The sequence below is a fragment of the Lampetra fluviatilis genome, chromosome 23 (genome assembly GCF_964198595.1).
Source record: "Lampetra fluviatilis chromosome 23, kcLamFluv1.1, whole genome shotgun sequence".
Classification (NCBI taxonomy): domain Eukaryota; kingdom Metazoa; phylum Chordata; class Hyperoartia; order Petromyzontiformes; family Petromyzontidae; genus Lampetra; species Lampetra fluviatilis.
The window spans coordinates 7,605,472-7,626,244 of NC_136297.1; the positions used below are offsets into that span (position 1 = coordinate 7,605,472).

The 20,773-nt window shown below is 43.2% G+C and overlaps 1 protein-coding gene across 1 annotated transcript; it reads right to left on the reverse strand.

The window, feature by feature from the left end:
• Positions 1–394: 394 nt before the first annotated feature.
• Positions 395–20,096, reverse strand: LOC144940693 (ornithine decarboxylase-like). Its single transcript, XM_078867009.1, has 12 exons — positions 19,928–20,096; positions 15,535–15,669; positions 14,874–15,080; positions 13,117–13,290; positions 10,779–10,951; positions 8,303–8,437; positions 7,729–7,810; positions 5,503–5,586; positions 5,194–5,353; positions 3,736–3,851; positions 3,269–3,483; positions 395–2,196 (listed from the first exon to the last, which is right to left on the reverse strand). Exons 3-12 carry the CDS (start codon positions 14,976–14,978, stop codon positions 2,073–2,075), a joined length of 1,368 nt encoding a protein of 455 aa, XP_078723135.1. The 5' UTR covers positions 14,979–15,080; positions 15,535–15,669; positions 19,928–20,096; the 3' UTR covers positions 395–2,072.
• Between the last annotated feature and the right edge of the window lie 677 nt (positions 20,097–20,773).

Below are 20,773 nucleotides of genomic sequence, written 5' to 3' on the forward strand. Positions count from 1 at the left end.
ATAATAGCGCCGTTCCTTGTTGTCGCCCCTGTCGTACATGGATCAAAATCTCCTCGTGACACTGGAATGGCAGCAAGAGCGGTGTTTGTGAATGCGGTCGCAGGTCACACGCTTGGCGCAATGCTCCTTTTCTGACTGTTCGTAAATTGCATGACCATCCCTTTCTGCGGTCAGTCTCTTAACGCATGAGGTATTGCAACTCTAATATTAGACTCCAAACGGATGCTTGTCTCACATGGCAATAACGCAAATAGAATAAAAAGTAGGATGAAAACATGCTTGTTTTGACAATTGCAATTAACTTGTTGATATTTCAGGCTCACAGTGAGAAGTTGAGCGACTTTTATTATGAATTCACATTTGAGAAATGTAAACATAAGATAAACAGCACAGGTTCTTAATTGAGGCCTTTATTAAAGCACTGGCTAAGACAACCTCATGGATCCACAGTGATAGGACAACACCACAAGGAAGTGGCAACCCTAACCCTATCGCACACCACGCTTAGTACAAAACTGTCTTAACTTCCAACACAAAAGGACTTTCACGGTAACCCATGTGGCTCTCTACATCCATTTATCACCGAACCTAAGACGCGAATTAAAATGCTTCACACAGAATAGTGCTTACACACACACTCAAGACTACAAGGGGTAAAATTTATAAATTATGATTCACTGTTTGTTTTATTCATAGTAAGGTGCACATTTTCTTAGAAGACAGATTGTAATGTCTCACATGAGCAACATACATTTTCAGGGCTTTTACAAAGTTCAACAGATAGGTCCTTATTTGTTCAAGAATGCTCAACGCGAGATGTTAAAGTGACATTTCATCCACATGTTATACTCGCATCCCAACAATTTGCTACGAACTCTCAAATATTATAAAGCCGCATCACCTTATTGCTGTTATACCAGCACATTTATGAGATTTACCTCAATTTGACCAAATTACACAACACACATTGAAGATTATTCAATGCACAAAGCTAGAGCTAGACATGCGTGTTAATATCCATGAGTTGGCGAACGCATGACAAATGCTAAATACATTTTTCAAATCAAAATTTGGTGCTGCGTACAACCCTCAAAGAAATGAGAAAATTTTAAATTATTAAATACAAATTACCTTATTAATTTGTCAAAACTTGGCAGTTTGTGAGCTGAAGATTTTGCAGCTATATTTCAATTCATTGAACAGACTATGGACCGATATTTCTTAAACTAAATGTACATTCATTTACACGCTACAATATTTGATAAGTCAAATCGGGTGAGGGTCATATTTGAAACAAATGGAAATCTTACCCTGAGCAGCACAAATACGAACTCACAGGACAATTTCTCCAGCGAACAAATGTGCTGCTAAAATTCCATAAGTTTTTTTCGAAATTCATCAAGTGGTACACATACAAGATGTGAAGTTATTTCATTGAACAAAGTGTGTATAAAACCGACAAAAGGCTAAATTTTGCAAAACTCAAAAAAATTTTTGTAAGTCTTGAACGTTGGTGGTTGTAGGTTACTGTGAAAATGTCCTACATTCTAGAATCTCTCTCTTTGGATCCATCTCTACCAGTCCTCCGCTGTGTTGCATGGTGCTAATTGGATATTTTTCGTGCTAAATGTCAAGCTTGCAGGTTCGGCACACGTTTGAGCTCAGGTTTTGAATTGGGGCACTGTTCGAGACAGAAAAAACCTGAGAAAAAAAGTTAGACAAGGAAACAGCATAAGAAAACAAAGGAGCAGAATAGATACTTTAACAAAGATAAGCAGGGAATACGCAGGAAAAACTTGGTAAAGCTGAATGGAAGATGCGGAGGAAAGTGTTCAGAGAAGAGGGGACAACAGGATGGATGACAAAAATTACTTTAAATAAAAGTCACTGGTCCCAGGAAAGACAAAAAAACAGAAGAGCAAATGCGCGTGCGAACATGCAAGCTTGGAATGTGAGGGACTTTCACTGCTACTGAAACCTTGGATTGGCCTTTAATTGGGGGGATGGGTTGAAAGATTTTGCGTGGGGAAATATAGGAAGGTTGGATAGAAGAGTTGGGGGTGTGCGTGGGGTCAAGCATTGACTCCAGGCGGGAGGTGGGTGGGAGGCAGACCCAGCTTGTCTCCGCAAGAGGACTGCAGACATGGGCCCAGCACGACTTCCTCCATCCCCGACAACAGCTCCTGCATCAGCAAACTGCATGGATGGAGTGGGAGGGGGGGGGCAAATATATCAGCATGCTAAGGTGAGAACGTCAAAATAAATGTTCTGTATGTATATCTGCAAAAATGCAGCTAACATGTTACTTATCCAACTCTGTGTCAATTCTTATGTTGTAATTTTATTAAAGTCAAAGTTGAGTGCTCGATTAGTGCGAGGAAGTCAGGAGTCAGTGATGTATAGCTAATAATTTATGGGCATCACAGACTTCATGGCATAAGATGACCAAGGTGTCAGTGATTAAACGGATGCCTGCTGAAAAAGGACATCTGTACTATTCACTCCAATAAGCATCGTTTAACAAATGTGGTCATTTCATTTGGAAGCAAACACAATCTAACGCTTTAAAACCAATAAAAAGAATTAGTCAAAGTCAATGGCACTCATGAGACAAGATTAAAATAAAAAGGTCTGTAATAATTAAAACTACAATATAGAGGTGGGGCAGTCGTGCAGTGGTTATCGCAATGCGCTAATGAACTCGGCAATTTGAGCGATTCCCGGCCACGGCTAACACTAGTTGGCAAACAATATCTGGACCGGTCCTCGGGTTCCCCAGCCCACCACCCCCAACCTGCACGAACCATCGTGGTGAGATATGGTCAAATACCCATGACGAATATGACATGGGGAGTCCTTCATCCAATACTGTTTAACAAAGAGCATTAAGTTAATTTTTATACCTCAAACAAACACTTACACTAAAATGTTTTTTTATTTTACTGGGTAAGGCCCACTGAGCTATATAGCTCTTTTTCAGAAGCAACCTGGCCACAAATGATAGGGAAACGAAGTGGCTTATCACGTGTCAATTTAAAGCAGCAAAATATTTGGCTCATAAATAAAGAGGGAAAAACCAGAGGACCCGTAAAAAATCCACGCGACCACGGGGAGAACATGCAAACTCCAAATATACAGGAGCCAGGGTCGGGATCAAACTCCCAGAACTTCTGCATACCAGGGGAGGTAGTTAACATCTCGCCACCATGGCGCCCAACCTATGTGGAGCGGCAGCGAGATGTGAATAACAGCAGCATGGGGCACTCACCGGTCCTCGCTGCTCATGACATAGTGCACAACAGGCTTCTGGAATCCGTTGAAGGTAGAGGCAGCGGCCAGGGTGTAGGCTCCCATGTGCTGAAAGATTAACCAGTCTCCCAGGTGCAGCTCGGGAAGCAGGACGCACTCCAACACGCGGTCAAGTCCGTCGCAGGTGGGCCCCCACACAGATGTCTCGAACAGTGGCTCATCCGGATCCACTTTCTGCAGGTATACGGTCATAAACACAAACACAAAGTACGTGCAAACGCATGTGAATGCAGGCATACAAACACTCACACTAAGTGTCAATAAGAGATGCAATAATGCTACAAGCCAGATAATCCATCATTGACTTTGTTAGTGTCCCCTTTTACAAGTGCTGTGTCCTACATTCACAAAACGTTCATGTAATACACTGAAAATGGCCACAACCTAAGACGTAGAAATGAGGCTGGATTGTGGGATAACGCGTACCCGATGTGTGAGAGGCAAGACATTAGCGTGGTCGAAGAGGATGCAGTTGAAGGAGCCGTACACGCCGTCGTTGACATAGTACATATACGCAGGTTGGTCATCTCGGCTCGCTTCCTCTGCAGACGCACAGTGCACCATCGCATAAACACAGACACACCAGCGCTGTACAAACCTGTCCTACTGCAAAGGACAAACCGACTCGAGTTAATCTCAAGGGCTGTGAGGTTGGCGGTTCGGAGGACGGCATGCCACCAACGGTTAACCCAAGCAGTGGTGGCTCGTGACATTTCCACTAGGTAGGGCTATTGTGAGTAACCTCTAAAAATATGGTGTTCTAATTAAAAAAACCTCGTCATATTATTGGCCTTCCTCTGCAAGTGATGTAACTGTTATATCTACCAACGGTAGGCATTTATAAACAATACTAAACACTCAAATGCTGTCCCCATGACCCTCAAGTCCACACGACACAACCCCTTTGACACTGCCAAAAACCTCGAGCGTGTAGGTTGTGAGCTGCTATATTTGCAGTGCAACCTAGCGTTGTGACATGGTAATTACAGCTATAGGCGCCTTTTTCACCACCCTGAATGGATCTCAAAAGGCGTGACTAAAATGCAACGCTAATCGCAATGAAGGGATATCTCTCACTGATGCCTTCACAGCCGCCGAGACCTACCCGAGGCACAAATCAGACTGTGTTGCAACTTAAAGCGTTATCTTCATTATGCAATTCACGTTGAATGATTATATTTTTTTAAACACAAAACTATTTATCGAAAAGTATTTTTATTACAAAAAATGTTTCATCTCCAGCTGCTTGGTGGGGCGGTGCCCCAACGCCCCTAGTGGACAAACCGTGCCTGAACCACGTTCTCTTAAGTGTTAGATGTGGAACTTGTTTTGCACCGTACGTAGCCAACCATGCTAAATCGGAGGTGCGGGGGGAAAAGACTAAACACAAAAAGCAGTTCTGAAGAAATGAGTTTTCAATCTAGATTTAAAATGCATAGCTCCAATGGCTTCATAATATTGGAAGAGCATTCAAGACGGCAGCAGAAGCACAGCTGAAAGCACGCGATGCAGTGACCATCTTTGTTCAATGGCTCGCCAATAACCGCTGCGAGGATGACCGAAGTTGCGAGTTAATGATCTCAGCCAGGGACACCAATGATTGCAAACACATACAAGAACACAAAAAAAAATCGGTTTTGCACTTAATTTTAAAAGATATTCAGATGTGAATTAAAATATCGGTTTGACTATCTTGCAAAACTCATGACACAAATGCTGCCTTTTACTGTATGAACCAAGTTACTTGAAGGGATCTCACAAGTAGCTCTGAGGTCCGAAGGGATACTTGTATTATTTGCCCCTATGCCGATAGCATAATCGATATACAATTGGTGGCAGGTGATGGAATTTTTTTTTAAGGAGTTAATTTTCTGCAGATCGCACCATTGTCCAGGCTGTTTTGGACCACGGCCTTCTTGGCGATGATACCGACGGCGAGCATGAAGGCTGAGGCCACGTAAAAGCGCCCTGGTTCGGCAATCACGCGCACGCCACTCTCGGCGGGGAAGTAGCGCTCCAGAGCACCGTTCAGCACCCCTGCAATCTGCCAAATACAACGTTTTGAGACAAATGACATTCGTGGCATGGCACATACAACAAAAGCGATCATGTGTCGATATAGACGATATGCACACCATGCAAATACAAACAACAATATGCTTGTTTAATTCACCCATTAAGAAATGCACTAACCTCTTCAAATGTAACTTTTGCATCGGGAGAACCAGGGAAACCACCTCCGATGTCAAGGAGACTCAAGCAATATCCAAATTCCACCTGCAACACAAGTGCAAACAAGGAAATAATTTTGGTAAATGTATTGTTGCCATGTGATCTTATTCCAGTTGTAATGGCTGCAACATTTGTGAAATAAAGTCACAATTTGGACCTGCAATTTGCAAATTTGTTCAAAATCGTATTTTTCGTTGCTTGCACTGCAACAACGCTGTGATTGAATGAAGGAGAAAAACATGAGCCATCACGGCAACATGAAAGTAAACATTACATTTGGGAAAAAAACTGTAACGTGTTACTGCATGAGAGATTAGGGGTGCACTAAATCAGCCATTTATACTATACTAGCGGGAAGTACCTGGCGCGGCCCGGGGGAAAAATATATTTCAAAACTTCTCTTAAAAACATAACACACAAATACCAAGCTATTGTGAAAGCCCAGCGTGCCATTTGTCCGTCAACAAAATTATAAGAGGCTTGCAGAAGTCCAAAAAGTTATAGAAAGTGGGGGGGTAAATAGTTGATCTAAAAAGTTTCAGAAAATTGTCGACCGCCCCCCCTCAAAAAATATTTTTACCCCCTCGTAGGCATATATACTTACACACCCTACATACAATATAGTATCTACAAACTCTATGGCAGTATCTACCGACTCTACAGCAGTACCTACCGACTTTACAGTAGTACCTACCGACTCTACAGTAGTATTTCCTGACCGTAGTAGTGTCTGCAGACTCTATAGCAGTATCTGCTTACGATAGCAGTATCTACTGACTATATAGTCGTATCTACCGACTCTGCAGCAGTATATACTGACTATAAGGGTATCTACTGACTGTAGTATTATCTACTGACTATTGCGCAGTATCTACCGACTTCTACGGTAGTATCTACCAACTCTATAGTAGTATCCACTGACTCTATAGTAGTAACTACTAACTCTATAATAGTATTTACTGACTGTAGTAGTATTTACTGACTGTAGTAGTATTTGACGGATGGGGAAAACAAATAACAATGTTTCGTCCGGGGGCTTGTGTCGTATGTGTGTATTTTGATGAAACGTAAACCCAGCAGTTCGTTAGTTGAAAACATCACAAGGTATGTCCACACACACAGACAGACAGAGAGACATAGACAGAAATTACTTTTATAGGTAAGATTGCCACATATTAAACACCTAATGATGTATTCGGCCTCATTAAAAGCTAAATAGTAGCTTTTTAAATAGATGTTTTAGGTTAGTGAATTTGCAAACGCCAACCATGAATTAAGACTAATATAGCTGGGCCACAAATGCAGAGAATTGCTCCCTGACCTCTGACACCTCACTCACCGCCCTCTCTCACCCCCCATGTCCAAGTCAAACTGCGTGCGCTAATGGTGAGCAGGAGGGTCAGGTCTCACACCTTCCCATCTTCTCCTGTACTACGGTCACTAAACACAGACCCACGATTGGTTTTAACCCTTTCCCATTCCAATGACGCAAGTTTAAGTTAAAGTACACGTACTTTATCGGTACGTCTTTAGGTCAGAAGATGTTACCGAGGCTCCTACAAGGCCGTGCGGGAGGGACTACAAGGCCGTGCGGGAGGGAGTTTGGCAGTTTGGTGTCAGCTATCATAGATTGCGGTTATGTCGCTGCAGTTCTCTGCGGCGAGTACAACGTCTTTAAAAACGGCACTACGCCTCCAAATAAAATTAACGCTAACCACTTGCGCGTTCAGATATTCAGCGGTGAACGAGACCAACCCTGCAACTTGCAGACGTCTCAGAACGAGAAAGGTTTCATGGATCAATATGGTGCAGCTGTTGTAAAACAGAAGCAATGAAGTTGCAATGCAATGTTGCGAAACATTTTAGGGATTGCAAGAAAATTTCAGCATTAGCTATAACTATACGGCTAGATAGGACCATCTTGGTGACAAGAAGAATAGACTAATAACAATGGGGAAATGTAAAATCAGCCAGATACAGTAAAGTATAGTCAAGGGTACAGGTGGCATTAGAATTGATGGCACAGAACAAAAAACAGCACAAGACGGGGGCCACAGAGAAAAGATTGAAGTCAGGCAGAACATGACGGATAGTATGGGACACCGATGAATACTACATCAAATGGATGACATGGTACAGCAGGGTAAGAACAGATGAAGGCGTGGCAGGAGGTGAAGCGATACTCACGGCCATGTCAAACACGCAGCGTGCATCTGCGATAGCCAGGGCAAAGGTCTCGGCTTCCATGCAGCCACTTCCCACATGAAAGCTGGTGAAACAGCACAAAACAGTAAATTGTTATTTATAATACAGGTATAAGTCAAGATGATTAGTGCTCCTTGTATAGTTTCTTCCCCGAGTATGGATTTGTTTTCTCTCAAGAAAATAGAACAATCAACAGTGGAGAAGCGATTCTCACAATTATCAATCTCTGCAGGGCTTCATATGCACTAAGTCATGGGTCTGTACTGTAACCTTCAAGTCTTTACTATGTCTTCACAGTTCTAGGTTAAGGTAAAGATGCAGACCTTACAATTACTTGCTCATGCCACTGCCGGCAGAATGGCCTCTTAAGAGAGGGAACTGGGTAATTTGGCAATTTTCCACAACCTGTCAGATGTCTTACATGAGGCGGGAACACCCACACATCAACCCACCACACGCGACCTGTTGATCGACTCCTTGTGGTGTCCCGATTTATACTAAAGTCACAGGTCTAAACATACTACTTGATTTCACGCAAATAAAAACACGTCCCCACCTGACGCCGATGACATCGACCCCGAGTTGGCGTGCCCTCTCCAACAGGTGGCGGCAGCTCTTGAGGCTGGCTCCAAACTTCACGCTCAAGCGACAAACCGCCTTAGAATCGTCAGCCATGATTCGCAACACCAGCCTAAAGAGACGGCAACGATGGGCAGGGTAAGAACTCCACAATGGGATTGTGCCACAAAAAGCTGGAAGCTCATCAAGAAATAATTCATTATCACATAGGATTCAGCCCCGGTTTTAAATAATTAGAAGTTCTGCCAAATGAACTGCAATGTGGGCACGTAGTGCTCTATGGGTGTAAACTTTAAAAGGTAAAATTAGCTCGAGTTTTATAATCACGAAAATCCCAAATCTGTATGCCGTTTTGTCCGAACCAGACAAAAAAAGCATTTTCACTGCATAATAGGTAAACAAAAGTAAACAAATTGTTCATTATAAATACTTAATGAACATCATGCAGCATGCTCATAAGGATACAAATTGAACAGAGATGTGCAGAGCATTCATTAGAATGCCACACAAAAATGTTTCTGGTGTTTTGGTTGAGGACCAGGTCAAAGACTTTTCAAGGTTAATGTTTAATTCAACTTTAATTAACTATTCCTTAAAAGTAAACACATTATTTTAAGAGAATCCGAAGTTTATTTCTCTTGAGTAAAGCCCACCTAGTGATATGGGCTCTTTTTTTCCAGGCCCACTGGACCAGCAGACAAAAGCAGTGGCAAGCTTCATAGCCACAAAGGCATGGGGTATTTCTCCAGTAACCTTCAAGTCTTTACCATGCCTTCACGGTCCTAGATTGAGATAAAGTTGCAAACCCCTGCTCTAAATTGCTCATGCAACTGCTGGCAGAATGACCTCTACTATTGTAAGACATTGTGTGCCCTCGCACACATTCATGGAGACACCAGGACATTTGGGAAAACTGTGATGAATCTGAATCTCACTGGAATAAGCAGATTCATTTAAAACAAATTACAGGATCAATTACAGTTCAACATCATAATGAACACACCTTTGAGATTTGAGCCGGTGAGAGAATATCACGGTTTGGGGAATGCCTTCATCCAACAGCAGATTGATTATGGCTGATGGTTACTTTGGAGATATTGTTGCAGAATGGAAGCAAGGAGGGACTCGTATCAAAGCAGTCAAAAATGTCCTTTCTGGACAACTTATTTGATACTTTGGTCTCGTACAATGGTGCACATGCCAAATAAGCCCCCCTGAGCCAAGTACAAAGTTAATCACTTGCAAGTGTGTGTAGTGTTGTGTGAAAGGGCATGTCCAAGATGCCGATTCAAACCAGGACCTTGGCCTACAGTGGTGTCAAAGCACTATACATAGATATATTTGTACATATGGCTTGTTTTTCATCCCTTACAGAGATAAGGAGTTGGACTCTTGTACCCCAAACGCAGCGGTCGAGTGAGTCCAGCATGATAAATCTCGCACAAGCCTTTGTGCAGTGTTTTTTTTAGTTAGTCAGTATTTTAACAAAAATGTAGGTACAGTTTTAGGCCAGTCGATGACAGCTTGTGGAATTTTATTTCACCGACCCAAGCTCTTAGATTCCCTGACAAAATTAGTTATTTAGTCCACTCTTGGTTAATAAATGTTGGTGTGAAGACCGCACAAACTCCATTTCCACACTTCCCGAACCATGCCTATAAAACGATACCCCGTTTATAATGATCGTACGTGCTGCCAACTAGCCAAACATCGTTCATTCTGCTCGGCACATTCAACTAGGGCTCACGTTTTGTGCCGCATGACACCGATACAGCAGCTTTACCAGAGTAAACTGTGGCATCGTCAAGAGCGTGAGCGAGCAAGAGTGGGCGAGTTTACTGCTGCAAACTAAGACAAGAAATGTCACGGACTGACAATGCAGATAATTGGGGTTATCAAAAAAAAAATCACCTTTACGACTGTTTAGGAGAAACGAGAAAAGATCAAAAAAACCGTTTATCAGCAAAGTAGTATGGGACGGGTCTTTTAACATGTCGTAAACAGATTTTCACACACTGGGAGACCTGTACAAATACGAATTTACAAATACGCGGCAATGCATTAACTTCCTCATCTTTTTTTAAAGTCCCAATTCAAATTGTCATTAAACCTTGTTCAGAGAGAACACGACCAATTTAGCGAACCCTCTACAAGGTCAGCACATGCTTGTGATATATAACCAATTACCATGTTTGGTTTTCCTCGGTGCTCTCCAATAAATTATTAAACTATTATCTTAGTATGCATTTTCATTCAGGCTAGTTATTCTCATCATGGTCAGTACCGCTTTAATCTTTTTTATTTTGGTGGGCAGTCAAAGTCATCATCATTCTCGATGATACTCCTCCAACTAATAAGCATCGTTGACCAAAACAAAATAAAAACAAATCGTTGACGAATATTTTCACAAGTGTTTACAAAATTACCACTGGTTTTGTGCGCAGGGCTCCTACCGGGCATGAGGATGGTTGCGAGCCACCTTCTCCAGCTCCGCCTCGTTGTCGAAGGTCATGGTGTGCACACCGTGGCGCGCCGCGTACTTGATATGGGACACCTGCTTGCACGGGTTGGCGTAGATGATGCGCTCCGCTGGGACGCCCAAGCCAAGCACTAGAGCCATCTCATTCTGTCACAAAGCACATGAATTTTCAGACTTTCAAACAAAACAAAGGTTTCCAGCGACACGACGGTAGCATTTAAACAAAAAAAAATTACATCCCATCTTACCCAAGACTAAATTACCCGGAATACATCCGATTCATGTCGGATCCCGGGACCGAAGCAGGGTTGAGTCTGTGTAGTGCTTGGAGGGGTGAGCACAATGCATTCACATGTATTGCAGGCTATAGACCAGGGGTGGCCAACTAGCATCTCCCGAGCTGCATGCGGCTCTTTAACCCACCACATGCGGCTCTATTGAAGTGGCACCACGTAGGACATATACAGTAAAACCTTGGATTGCGAGTAACTTGGTCTGCGAGTGTTTTGCAAGACGAGCAATTTTTTTAAATAAATATTAATTTGATAAACGAGCGAGGTCTTGCAATACGAGTAGTACATATACGCTTTGTCTGCCGAGCGTCACGTGATCACAACTGATATACGATTACAAACACGTTTCCGGAACGAATTATGCTCGCAATCCAAGGTTTTACTGTACTATAACAGTAGCAAATAACAATTAATGTCTTCCCATGCTGCGTCTAAAACTGTCAATATATATACACAATTGGATCCTTGCAGAACTCATGGGTACTTTTTGGCTCTTACAGGTTGGCCACCCCTGCAATTGACTGCTGGAGCGATATATAGGGTTGCACTGTACTTCTATGCTCCCACATCTAGGTCCTCTGCCTTCGCCAATCCATAATGAAACAGCATGAAGTATAGTTAAATAACCCACATGACCCGCACAGCATAGGGAGACCCTTGTCCAGCAGTGGATTGACAAAGGGCTGTATATGTACATGCTTGTTTCCGCCCTTATGAAAGTTTGAGTAAAAAAAGTTAGCATGAGATTTTGCAATCATAACAGCATTCACATATTAGCACCACTAAGTAACAAGAAACTGCAGCGATAACTGTCAACGTTGCCAGTAATAGGCATAATAAGTTAAAAAGACTGCCCTGATAAGAAATGTTTAAAAGCTTTTACAACAACCCAGGTTGCCAATAATGTTACACGATCTTGAAAATAAGTAAACCAGAGATGGATAATTCTGGAAAAGCCCTATACAAATGGCATGTGAAAACCATGAATGCTTAATTCATAAACACGCACACACACACGCCAGCTCCAAAACTTACACAAATAAATAAACTAAAATATATTCTCACAGACACAAGCGCACAACGTGAAAACACACGTCTACACACAGACTCGCATGTTTTTACACAAACAAGCACACACGGGACAAGTAAACACACACGGGACAAGTAAACACGCACGCAAAGCAAAAAAAATTACGCAATGGAAATCGACACAGGGAAGATGAAAAAGAATAAGGCCTAGGAGCAGATGGGAAGCCACAGCAGACAGACTTGGCACAACGGGATCTAACAACCACAACGGAGAACGACGAAAGATGGCAAGAGGTGGAGGGAACGTGTGTCAACAGTGTGTGGAAACGCATAATACGGTCCCAATGATAACGCCAACACGCAACCAAGCAACACAGCCCATCCTTGTTTACCTTGATTACCACCATGTTTCACACGATCCGATACGTTATATTTCATGAGATGATTACCACGATATCAGTTTCCCTTAACTTTGTAACTGTATACCACATTTTGTCATTGTGCTTTTGTGCTCGGATGTACTTCAAATACAAAAAAGATGATCTATACAAATTAAGGTAGTGTTATTCAATCAAAAAACTCTAATTATTACAATTTTACGCTTATAACCTGCGTGCCATCAGAAACAGATCATGTTATATAACCGTTGTGTCATCAACTTGTCTCGGAATTCAACAAGGAAAAAGTTTCATTACTTTAACTATTCTGAACTTTATTTTTTCAAACTTTTGTCATGAAATAAGAGGAAAACATTTAACGATCAACAATAACCATGACGTAATATTTAGTAAAACGGACGATATGATTATCCTAGATATTATATTGTACGATGTCACGGTATCGTCACAGCATGGCCAAGGGGTAGCGTCATTGTGTGCCGGTGTCATGGTCTATGGCTTGAGAAATTAGCTCGTCAAATTGTTCTATTGTGAAACATGAACTCCTACTGGGTTAAACAAGAGCAATATCGTGGCAACCCAAATTGTTTACCTTGCTTGCGCAGTCAAAACCAGCACCCATGGCAGCAAGCGCCCGCAGCACTGGCAGCTCATCGTTGCACTTGACGGCGTAGAAGGGGCTGACAAGAGGCAGGTGCTCAAGCCAGCGTGCGTGCTTCTGTACCACATCGCCAAGGTCCGCCACATAAAACGCATCCTTTTCATCCTTGGGGGTGTACACACACACACAGGCACATCAATAAAACATTCACAAGCAACAAGTGTCTTGCTTGCACAACCATGTACAGACAGGCAGATGCAGAGGCACGCAAATCACACGAGTTGCTTAAAGCATTAGGAGTGGAGCAATTCACGCCCCCCCCCCCCTTCTACGACCACGCCCCACTACGACAATTTGAAGAGTTGGCACAATTCCATTCCAGATTAGATTATTTTTTAACAACGGATGAATGTCAGCACATCTATTGGTAGCAAGGGGAAATGAGAACCAATCACATGCCAAATACGAATTGAAAAATATTGCTTCTTACAGGTGCGATTCTGTGCGTGCATCACAGGCATAATAATCAATATCAACAATTTAATCTTTATTTTCCATTGTTCCACCCATAATAAGCACGGGTAAGTAAACACTAAATCATGTAATCAGAGATGTGTGTGTGCTCAAAATGGTTGTGTTTTGGGGAGAAAGCGAGGGTAGGCATCTACCCATTTACATGAACCACTACCGCAGAGAAAAGGTTCACTACATTCAACAAAACGTACTAATGAATCTATTTCAGCAATATTGAAGAGTTTTCCAAACTCTTTTCAGTGTTCATCTACTATGGTTTAAGTTTTTTATTTTACCACTCATCAGGTATGTGGAATGAGAATCGGTTTAATCGGCTTTTAAACAGTCTGGTAACGAGGAAAATGCATTGGGATACATGAATGGATGTGGAAAAATTATGTTATAAGGGAGGATAAAACATTTTGCAATACGGACAGACCTGTCTCTGGACTTTTTCTGCTTAGTCTTGTAAAGTTTGGCCAATTAATTTAAAATTTCTGTTTTGCTCCACGTGGAAAGAAAACGGGGTACCAGGAGAAAAATTTACACATTAAGGAATAACACTTAAAGGTCTCTACAAAGGGGCTAATGAACCTATATGCCTGTACTGCAATTTATTGGTGTAAAATCTGTGTGACCCACCAATCCTTTCCTCCAAAGCACTAGATCGCAGGCATATAGAATCACACCCAATGTAAAAACATTGTAAGTATAAATTTGTATCTTTATACATGCGCCAATAACTTATTTTATATTTGTTAAATAGTGTTCAGTCAGTTACAACAGCTGCAAACATGACCTCATGAGCCATTTATTAACTGGATTACACCGGGCCACTATGTTCTGGGCTTCAGAACAGTTTTCCCAAGAGCGATTTGATGGGATGCATACTTGGAATGGCAAGAGGCCGAAAAGGGAAAACATGGATCAAAGAACAAACACAAATTACAGACATTATGTTGACAACTCAGAAAAGCAAATGAGCTCGAGCTTGGAAACATCCCTCGGACGGGCTGACAGCAGTTGAGACTGGCGATGGAATGGCATCTAAAAGGGTAAAGCAACATACAAGAGGATGACCACTGCGGAGAGCGGAATGATGAGATCGTTTCTTTTTCAGATGGATGGTAGCGGCAGCACTGGACCACGAGGAATGGCGACAAGAGTGGAGAGGCCTTCATCTAACAGTGAAGTCGCAATGGATCATGACAAGTGGGTCTGGAATTCAGGCTTACTGAGAACACGAGGCCGCGGATGGTATCATCGAGGAAGTCACGGGTGCTGATCCCATCAGACAGGAGGGAGAAGTAGGGCATGTCTTGTTCCTTAAATCCTTTCATCTTTTCCAGTCGACGCAAATCCAAAAAAACGTATTCGGGGAATGACGAAAATTTTGTCCAAGGTTTCAGTAGCAGTAGAAAGTCCGTTATCTATGCAACAAACTGTGAAACAACCAAGTGAGAAAAAAAGTTAAGTCATTTAATTCTCAGTCATAAATCGCCATCAGGGTAATTGCACCCTAAAAAACATGTTCCAATTAAGCTAAGTAACTGTAACATTAGCTCATTGATCAATAAGTTAATATCATGCACCTACACTAAAGCACGGTTGCAAGACTATGGGTACAAGGAAAGCTATTAATTCAAACCAAGGAAATATGAGCTTCTGATTTCACGTTGTCAGAATTTAAGGACAGTTCCAAATAACATTTAAAATTTCAAATGAGAAACTTTCAATAAGGGATATACATGTAGAGTGTAATGTTTTACTAACTCTTTAAGAGTGACCCACTGTATTGCCTTATTTATCAGTTGAAGCTAACCGTGCTCTGTCTATAGAATATTTACCATCTTCTCTATGAACATGCATCCTCACTGTAACTCTTCAGGTACTCACGCGGAGCAGCTGGGAGGCGGATGGCCCCAACTATCAGCTGGGCTCCCAAGGCGGCTCTGCGTTGAAATCAAATTGCTCTAGGTAGAGCCGCCGTCCCTCTGGATAGATGTTGTATACCTTTTCCGTGTATACGCCCTGCAAAAACAACATCCAATTCAAAATGTGTCAACAGCAAAGAAGACTCCCTACAATGTCTTGCTTACGCCACGACTGGCAGAATGACTTCCACTAGAGGACGCTTTCGAGAGCCTTTATAAAAAGTATTTGGTGTCCTCATTAACGCCAGTCAGATACCTTGGAAGAGGTAGGAATACCTACAATTTACCCCATAACACGGGAACTGCCGATCGACTATGATGCACCCAGTTGTACTGCTGAGTGGAAAGAGGCAGGGGCATTTAAGAAACTTGCACCATTATTGTTTTAACTGCCGTGCCAAGAGAAGGAACCAACGACCTATGGGATCACAAGTCCAGTGTGATAACCAGGACAACTCGGCAGCTGCAAATGACAAAGTCGTACTTACATTTTATTCCAATGTTTCATGGTATTGAAAACAGACACCGACATGACGATTTGACAGCGAGCGTTGTCAATGACAGCCTATGTATATAAATATGTGCATACATCAATGAAGAACTTTGCCAAGTATTTTAGAGTTTCCGAGTATTGTAGAGCTCATGGTATCTCAAAACTGTGGGGGGGGACAATATCCATCGAGTGCTGTTTAATGAAATGGTAACATGTTCCAAAGTTAACATTCAGATTTATGAGAATGAATACCAGGGTTAATAGCAAGCGCAAACCAGATCCAGATTCCACTTCCCATACATCCGTGTGACTCAAGTTCACAAAAGATGACTGCTCTTATCGGCAGTGTAAAGTCACCAGTTAAGAAAGTGTTTCCTTTTGTGCCTTTTCAGAGCAACGCGTAACAAAGTTGGAGGCCGTTCTTCATACAGAGCAAAACTGAAGGCACAGTGGTGAAATAAATTTCCAGCTTATATAAAACACACGAGTTCTTTACATAGTTTTGTGATATGACATTAAAAGGAAGTTTACAAATGGTTTTAAATGCATGAATGGCCACATAGTATGAATGGGACTGTGTGACAAAGCAGTGAAAAAAAGTGGTCATTCTGGTGACTGGGGAATGATATTTGCAAATTCTCAGGCTCAATGGACACGTAAGCGGAGCAAAGATTGCAGTACACAATGATCACTATTTTGCACGACATTGACTATGGTAGTATCGTCATTAGAAATGTCTGGAAATGTTTCACATCTTCAAAGCATATTCACCAATCTTTGCAATTCAAATACAAATCGAGGCTTTAAACGACTTTCGCAACTGACGATTGAAAAACGCCATAAGGTGCACCATGTTAAGTCACAAGCACTGTTGTGTGAGAGGCACACCGTGGTACGTTGCTGTACAGTGGACGTGAAAGTAGCTGAATAACACGAGTTTAGGTCATTCGAGGTCACACAGTACAGTGGTGACCTTACACGCAGTGATGGACGAGCTAGTCGGCACAGTTGGCAACACTGCGCCTGAGCACCACGTGCCGCCTACTGGCTTTACATCACAGGACTAAAGCCGCATGGCAAACGGTCCAGCAAACAACACCAATTACAAATATATTATCATTGGTCAATCCACTGCTGGTTGAAAGCATTCCCAAGCCACCGCCCGCCTCTCACAACCGCGCGATGCAATAATCCACCGGGCACATAACCACAAATGTATATTTCATCGCTTCTTGGCGAAGGTTCTATCGGCCACGTTCCATTCCTTGGCTCCCATTCCCATTATTATTCTTGACCATCATCCATACTTATTTTTTAGTGACGTGTCCTGCCCAAGCTCACGTTCTGAACAGTTTTGATGACATTGTAGACGAATTAGTGTGTCAATTTGTCTTCTCGTTTTTTTTATCCATGTCTGTATGAAAGGCAGCCACCACATCACCAAGACCCATGGGCAGACAGCCACCACACAATTAAACACAATTTTACATTAACTCACTGCTGCAGTAACTTTTAGTGTTGGAAGATTTAATCTACAAACACGGGTTGCGGAGTCTTCATTGGCAAATGTGGGTTCTAGGAGATACCTTCTCCCATGACACTCCGTTTGCATTCAAAGCCATATACATTGATTTTAAGCGAAACGGAGGAAATGTCACGAGGGGGCAGCTATGTCACCGAAAACACGTCACTGCACTAGGATACAGACACACAAACACAACAGTAACGTCATAACGCTGCTAAGCAGATGGGAAGAGTACAATTTAAGTCCCCGTAATGACGAAAATAACGCATTCGTCAATAACACTGCCTTGAGAAGGAAAACAATAAGCGACATTTTGGGCAACAGTCCTTCACTGCTCTGAGAGCTGTATAAGTGGAGTCCTGTATAGACCAACTACTTCACCCAGTTAACAGCAAACATAGCAGGGGGCAGTTATAATTACAATTACAGCAGCATTAATAGCCAAAATCACAATTACATTGACTGCAGTGCATTCCGAATCAATTACAACTGTAATTTACCCCAGGTCCTGTCGCTACCACCAATATTAGTGAAATAAGCTCACATACCACTTGACGAAAGTAGAAACCACTACCACATGATGCTCCAAAAGTTGCAGCTCAAACTTGTGTCCAGTCTCAATAAACGTACAAAAATCTTCCAGGTTATAACATGCACCACCTATTACTTTAAAATACAGGTGGGAGAGGTGCGTCTTATAAAACGTTAAATATGGTAATTACAACTTTACATGTGATAATCATTTAACATCACCGTCAAGAGTAATAGGTGCCAGATTAGGGTTCAATAATAATTACAATGAGCAGCAGCAACGTTAGCTGAAATTAGAATTACACCATTATCATAATTCATTAAAATTTGTATTTAAATTGCCACAGGTGTGAAATATCAGCCACCACAAAACTACCAGGCAACCACCACGTGGATTATAACCATCAATAACCAGGTCAAGTGACGCCCAAATCATCATGTGCACCACCAACTTTTCCTTTTTGAAATACAGGTGTGAGAGGTGCGTTGAATATGCTAACTGTACATGTGAATAACCATTCAACATCACCATCAAGGGTAAAAACAGGTCTCAGCCAGATCTGGGTTCAATTAACATTACAATGAGCAGCAATGCGAGCCGAAATGAGGTGCACAAGTTATCAACCACGACCGTATTATGCCATTCCCCCTGTCCCCCTTATGCAAGTGGAAAAAACACATTAGATGGCGCGTCTTATAATCCATGTAACTTCAAAATGTAAAACTTGATTGACACCTGGTAAAAAGTTTAGGCTGCGTCTTAATCCTGAGGATACGGCACCATGACCAGTTGAACAGGAATCGAAACCTCAACAATCATCAAGACAACACGACCAACCAAATTGTAAACGCAAACACCAAATATACAGCGTATGTTAAACGCTTCTGCAAATCCACCGCTGGATGAGATACTCGACCACGCTGTGCGGGTCACGGGAAGATACATGGGCCATACTTCCCCATCATAGGTCAGTGCGTGTTTGGGAAGGGGGTGAGAGCATTTTGCCTGTTGTTGTTGAACTTCTTAAAACACTCACAACACTAATGACCTTTTGGGGAACTCTCCTCTTACCGTACTTAAAACACCAGATACCCTCAAGGAAAAGAATCCGCTAGTAGTACATCAGCGGGTGAAGCAGATTAACCCCCCCCCATCACCAGCGGGTGAACAAACCCCACAATCCTTACACCAAACACCCGGCAAAAACCGAGAGATGTTCACCGCCCCACGTGGCTGCCACTAGAAGTCGAGGCGAGCGGGGGGGGGGGCGGGGGGGGGGGTTCCTATTGGTCGAGCCGATTGACAAAACCTCGCCTTTACACACAATTTGACATCCTCCCACAGTCTAGTGCACATACATTATCAACACGGCCGCTAGCTTACGTAAACGACCTGGCACGAGGGGAGCCCCACACACTTCCCCTGGGCCGCACGGCGAGTCGAGAGGTGGAGAAGAACTCGCGACGCGGATGTCCGAAGCCGCTCGCGGCGTTCGGGGCGAGGGGACGCCGTGGATGCGGCCATCTTAACGTGGGGGGTGGTGGTGGTGGTGGAGGGTGGGAAGAGACAACTTCTCATCTCCAACACCACCACCACCGCCGCCGCCTTACAATACTAAAACGACGTACAAGGGAACAAACCACGGCCGTCCGATCACCTCCGATGGCCGAGGCTCTCTTAACCGAGATGGGGGAACGCGGCTCAAAAAAGAGAGAGAGAACGCAACGCAGCCATGTTATGTTCGAGCCGGCACGCACGCATCGGCGATGCGAGTCGGAAAAAAATATATAGACGAGGCCACTCACCAAATAAGACGTCCCTGGGCTTCTTTTAAATCGTCTTTTCTTTTTGGGCGGAATTTTTAAACGATGTGTGGGTAACCGCTAAAGAGAAACGGGCTGGCGCTCTTGGCCATATATGTTTAAGCGGAGAGGGAGCGGCTGACTTCGGGCGGGTCATGCAATGAGTCGGGAATCCTCCGCGGCGCCGCCTTAAATAGCGACGCGTCACCGCCAGTGACGAGCGGGAAGCGAATCCGCATAATGTAGTCCCCCCACCCTTTTAGCCCCGCCCAACCCAACACGTTCCATTAATTGGCTACCACATTCAGATAAGCCCCTCCCCCCCTCCCCCTTAACTTTTATTTCAGACCTATAAAGGCCGGCACGGCACACGAGGGGGTGGGTGGCCAACACCACGCCCGGCCGCCTTTGTCTCCCTAGTGGCGATGTTTACACATCGCACCAGGTACTAATTTGAGGCTGAGTCGACCTAGGGGAGGCCCATGACCGGTTCATATAATCGTCACCGGTGTTTTCCGTGAACGGGAATCGAATCCCGGTTCGCCAGGTTCGTAGCGCAGTGTAGCGCTAACCACTACACTACCGCTACCCACTATACACACACACCGCTATTGCCAAATCCCGCGCCAGACACTTATACCCAGGGTGAGTTATTTTATCGATGTTTAAAATGTACACGGGTGTACAGTATGGGCAGAACTGTGTTCTCTTGTCTCCAGATATAAATAAAATTATGTTTCAGGTCTTCTCGTCACATCACATCAGCGAAGTTACGCATCCCCCCCCCCCCCACGTCGAGACCACGTGGTCTCCACACTGTTACGCGCATCTTCCCCTCGCGACGTCATT

Coding starts and splice junctions, on each gene's coding strand:
- LOC144940693 (XM_078867009.1), bottom strand. CDS start 14,978: ATGAAAGGATTTAAGGAACAAGACATGCCCTACTTCTCCCTCCTGTCT. Junction 10,952..13,116: donor GTTTTGACTGCGCAAGCAAG/GTAAACAATTTG, acceptor GCTTTGTGACAG/AATGAGATGGCTCTAGTGCT. Junction 3,484..3,735: donor TCTTGCCTCTCACACATCGG/GTACGCGTTATC, acceptor GTATACCTGCAG/AAAGTGGATCCGGATGAGCC.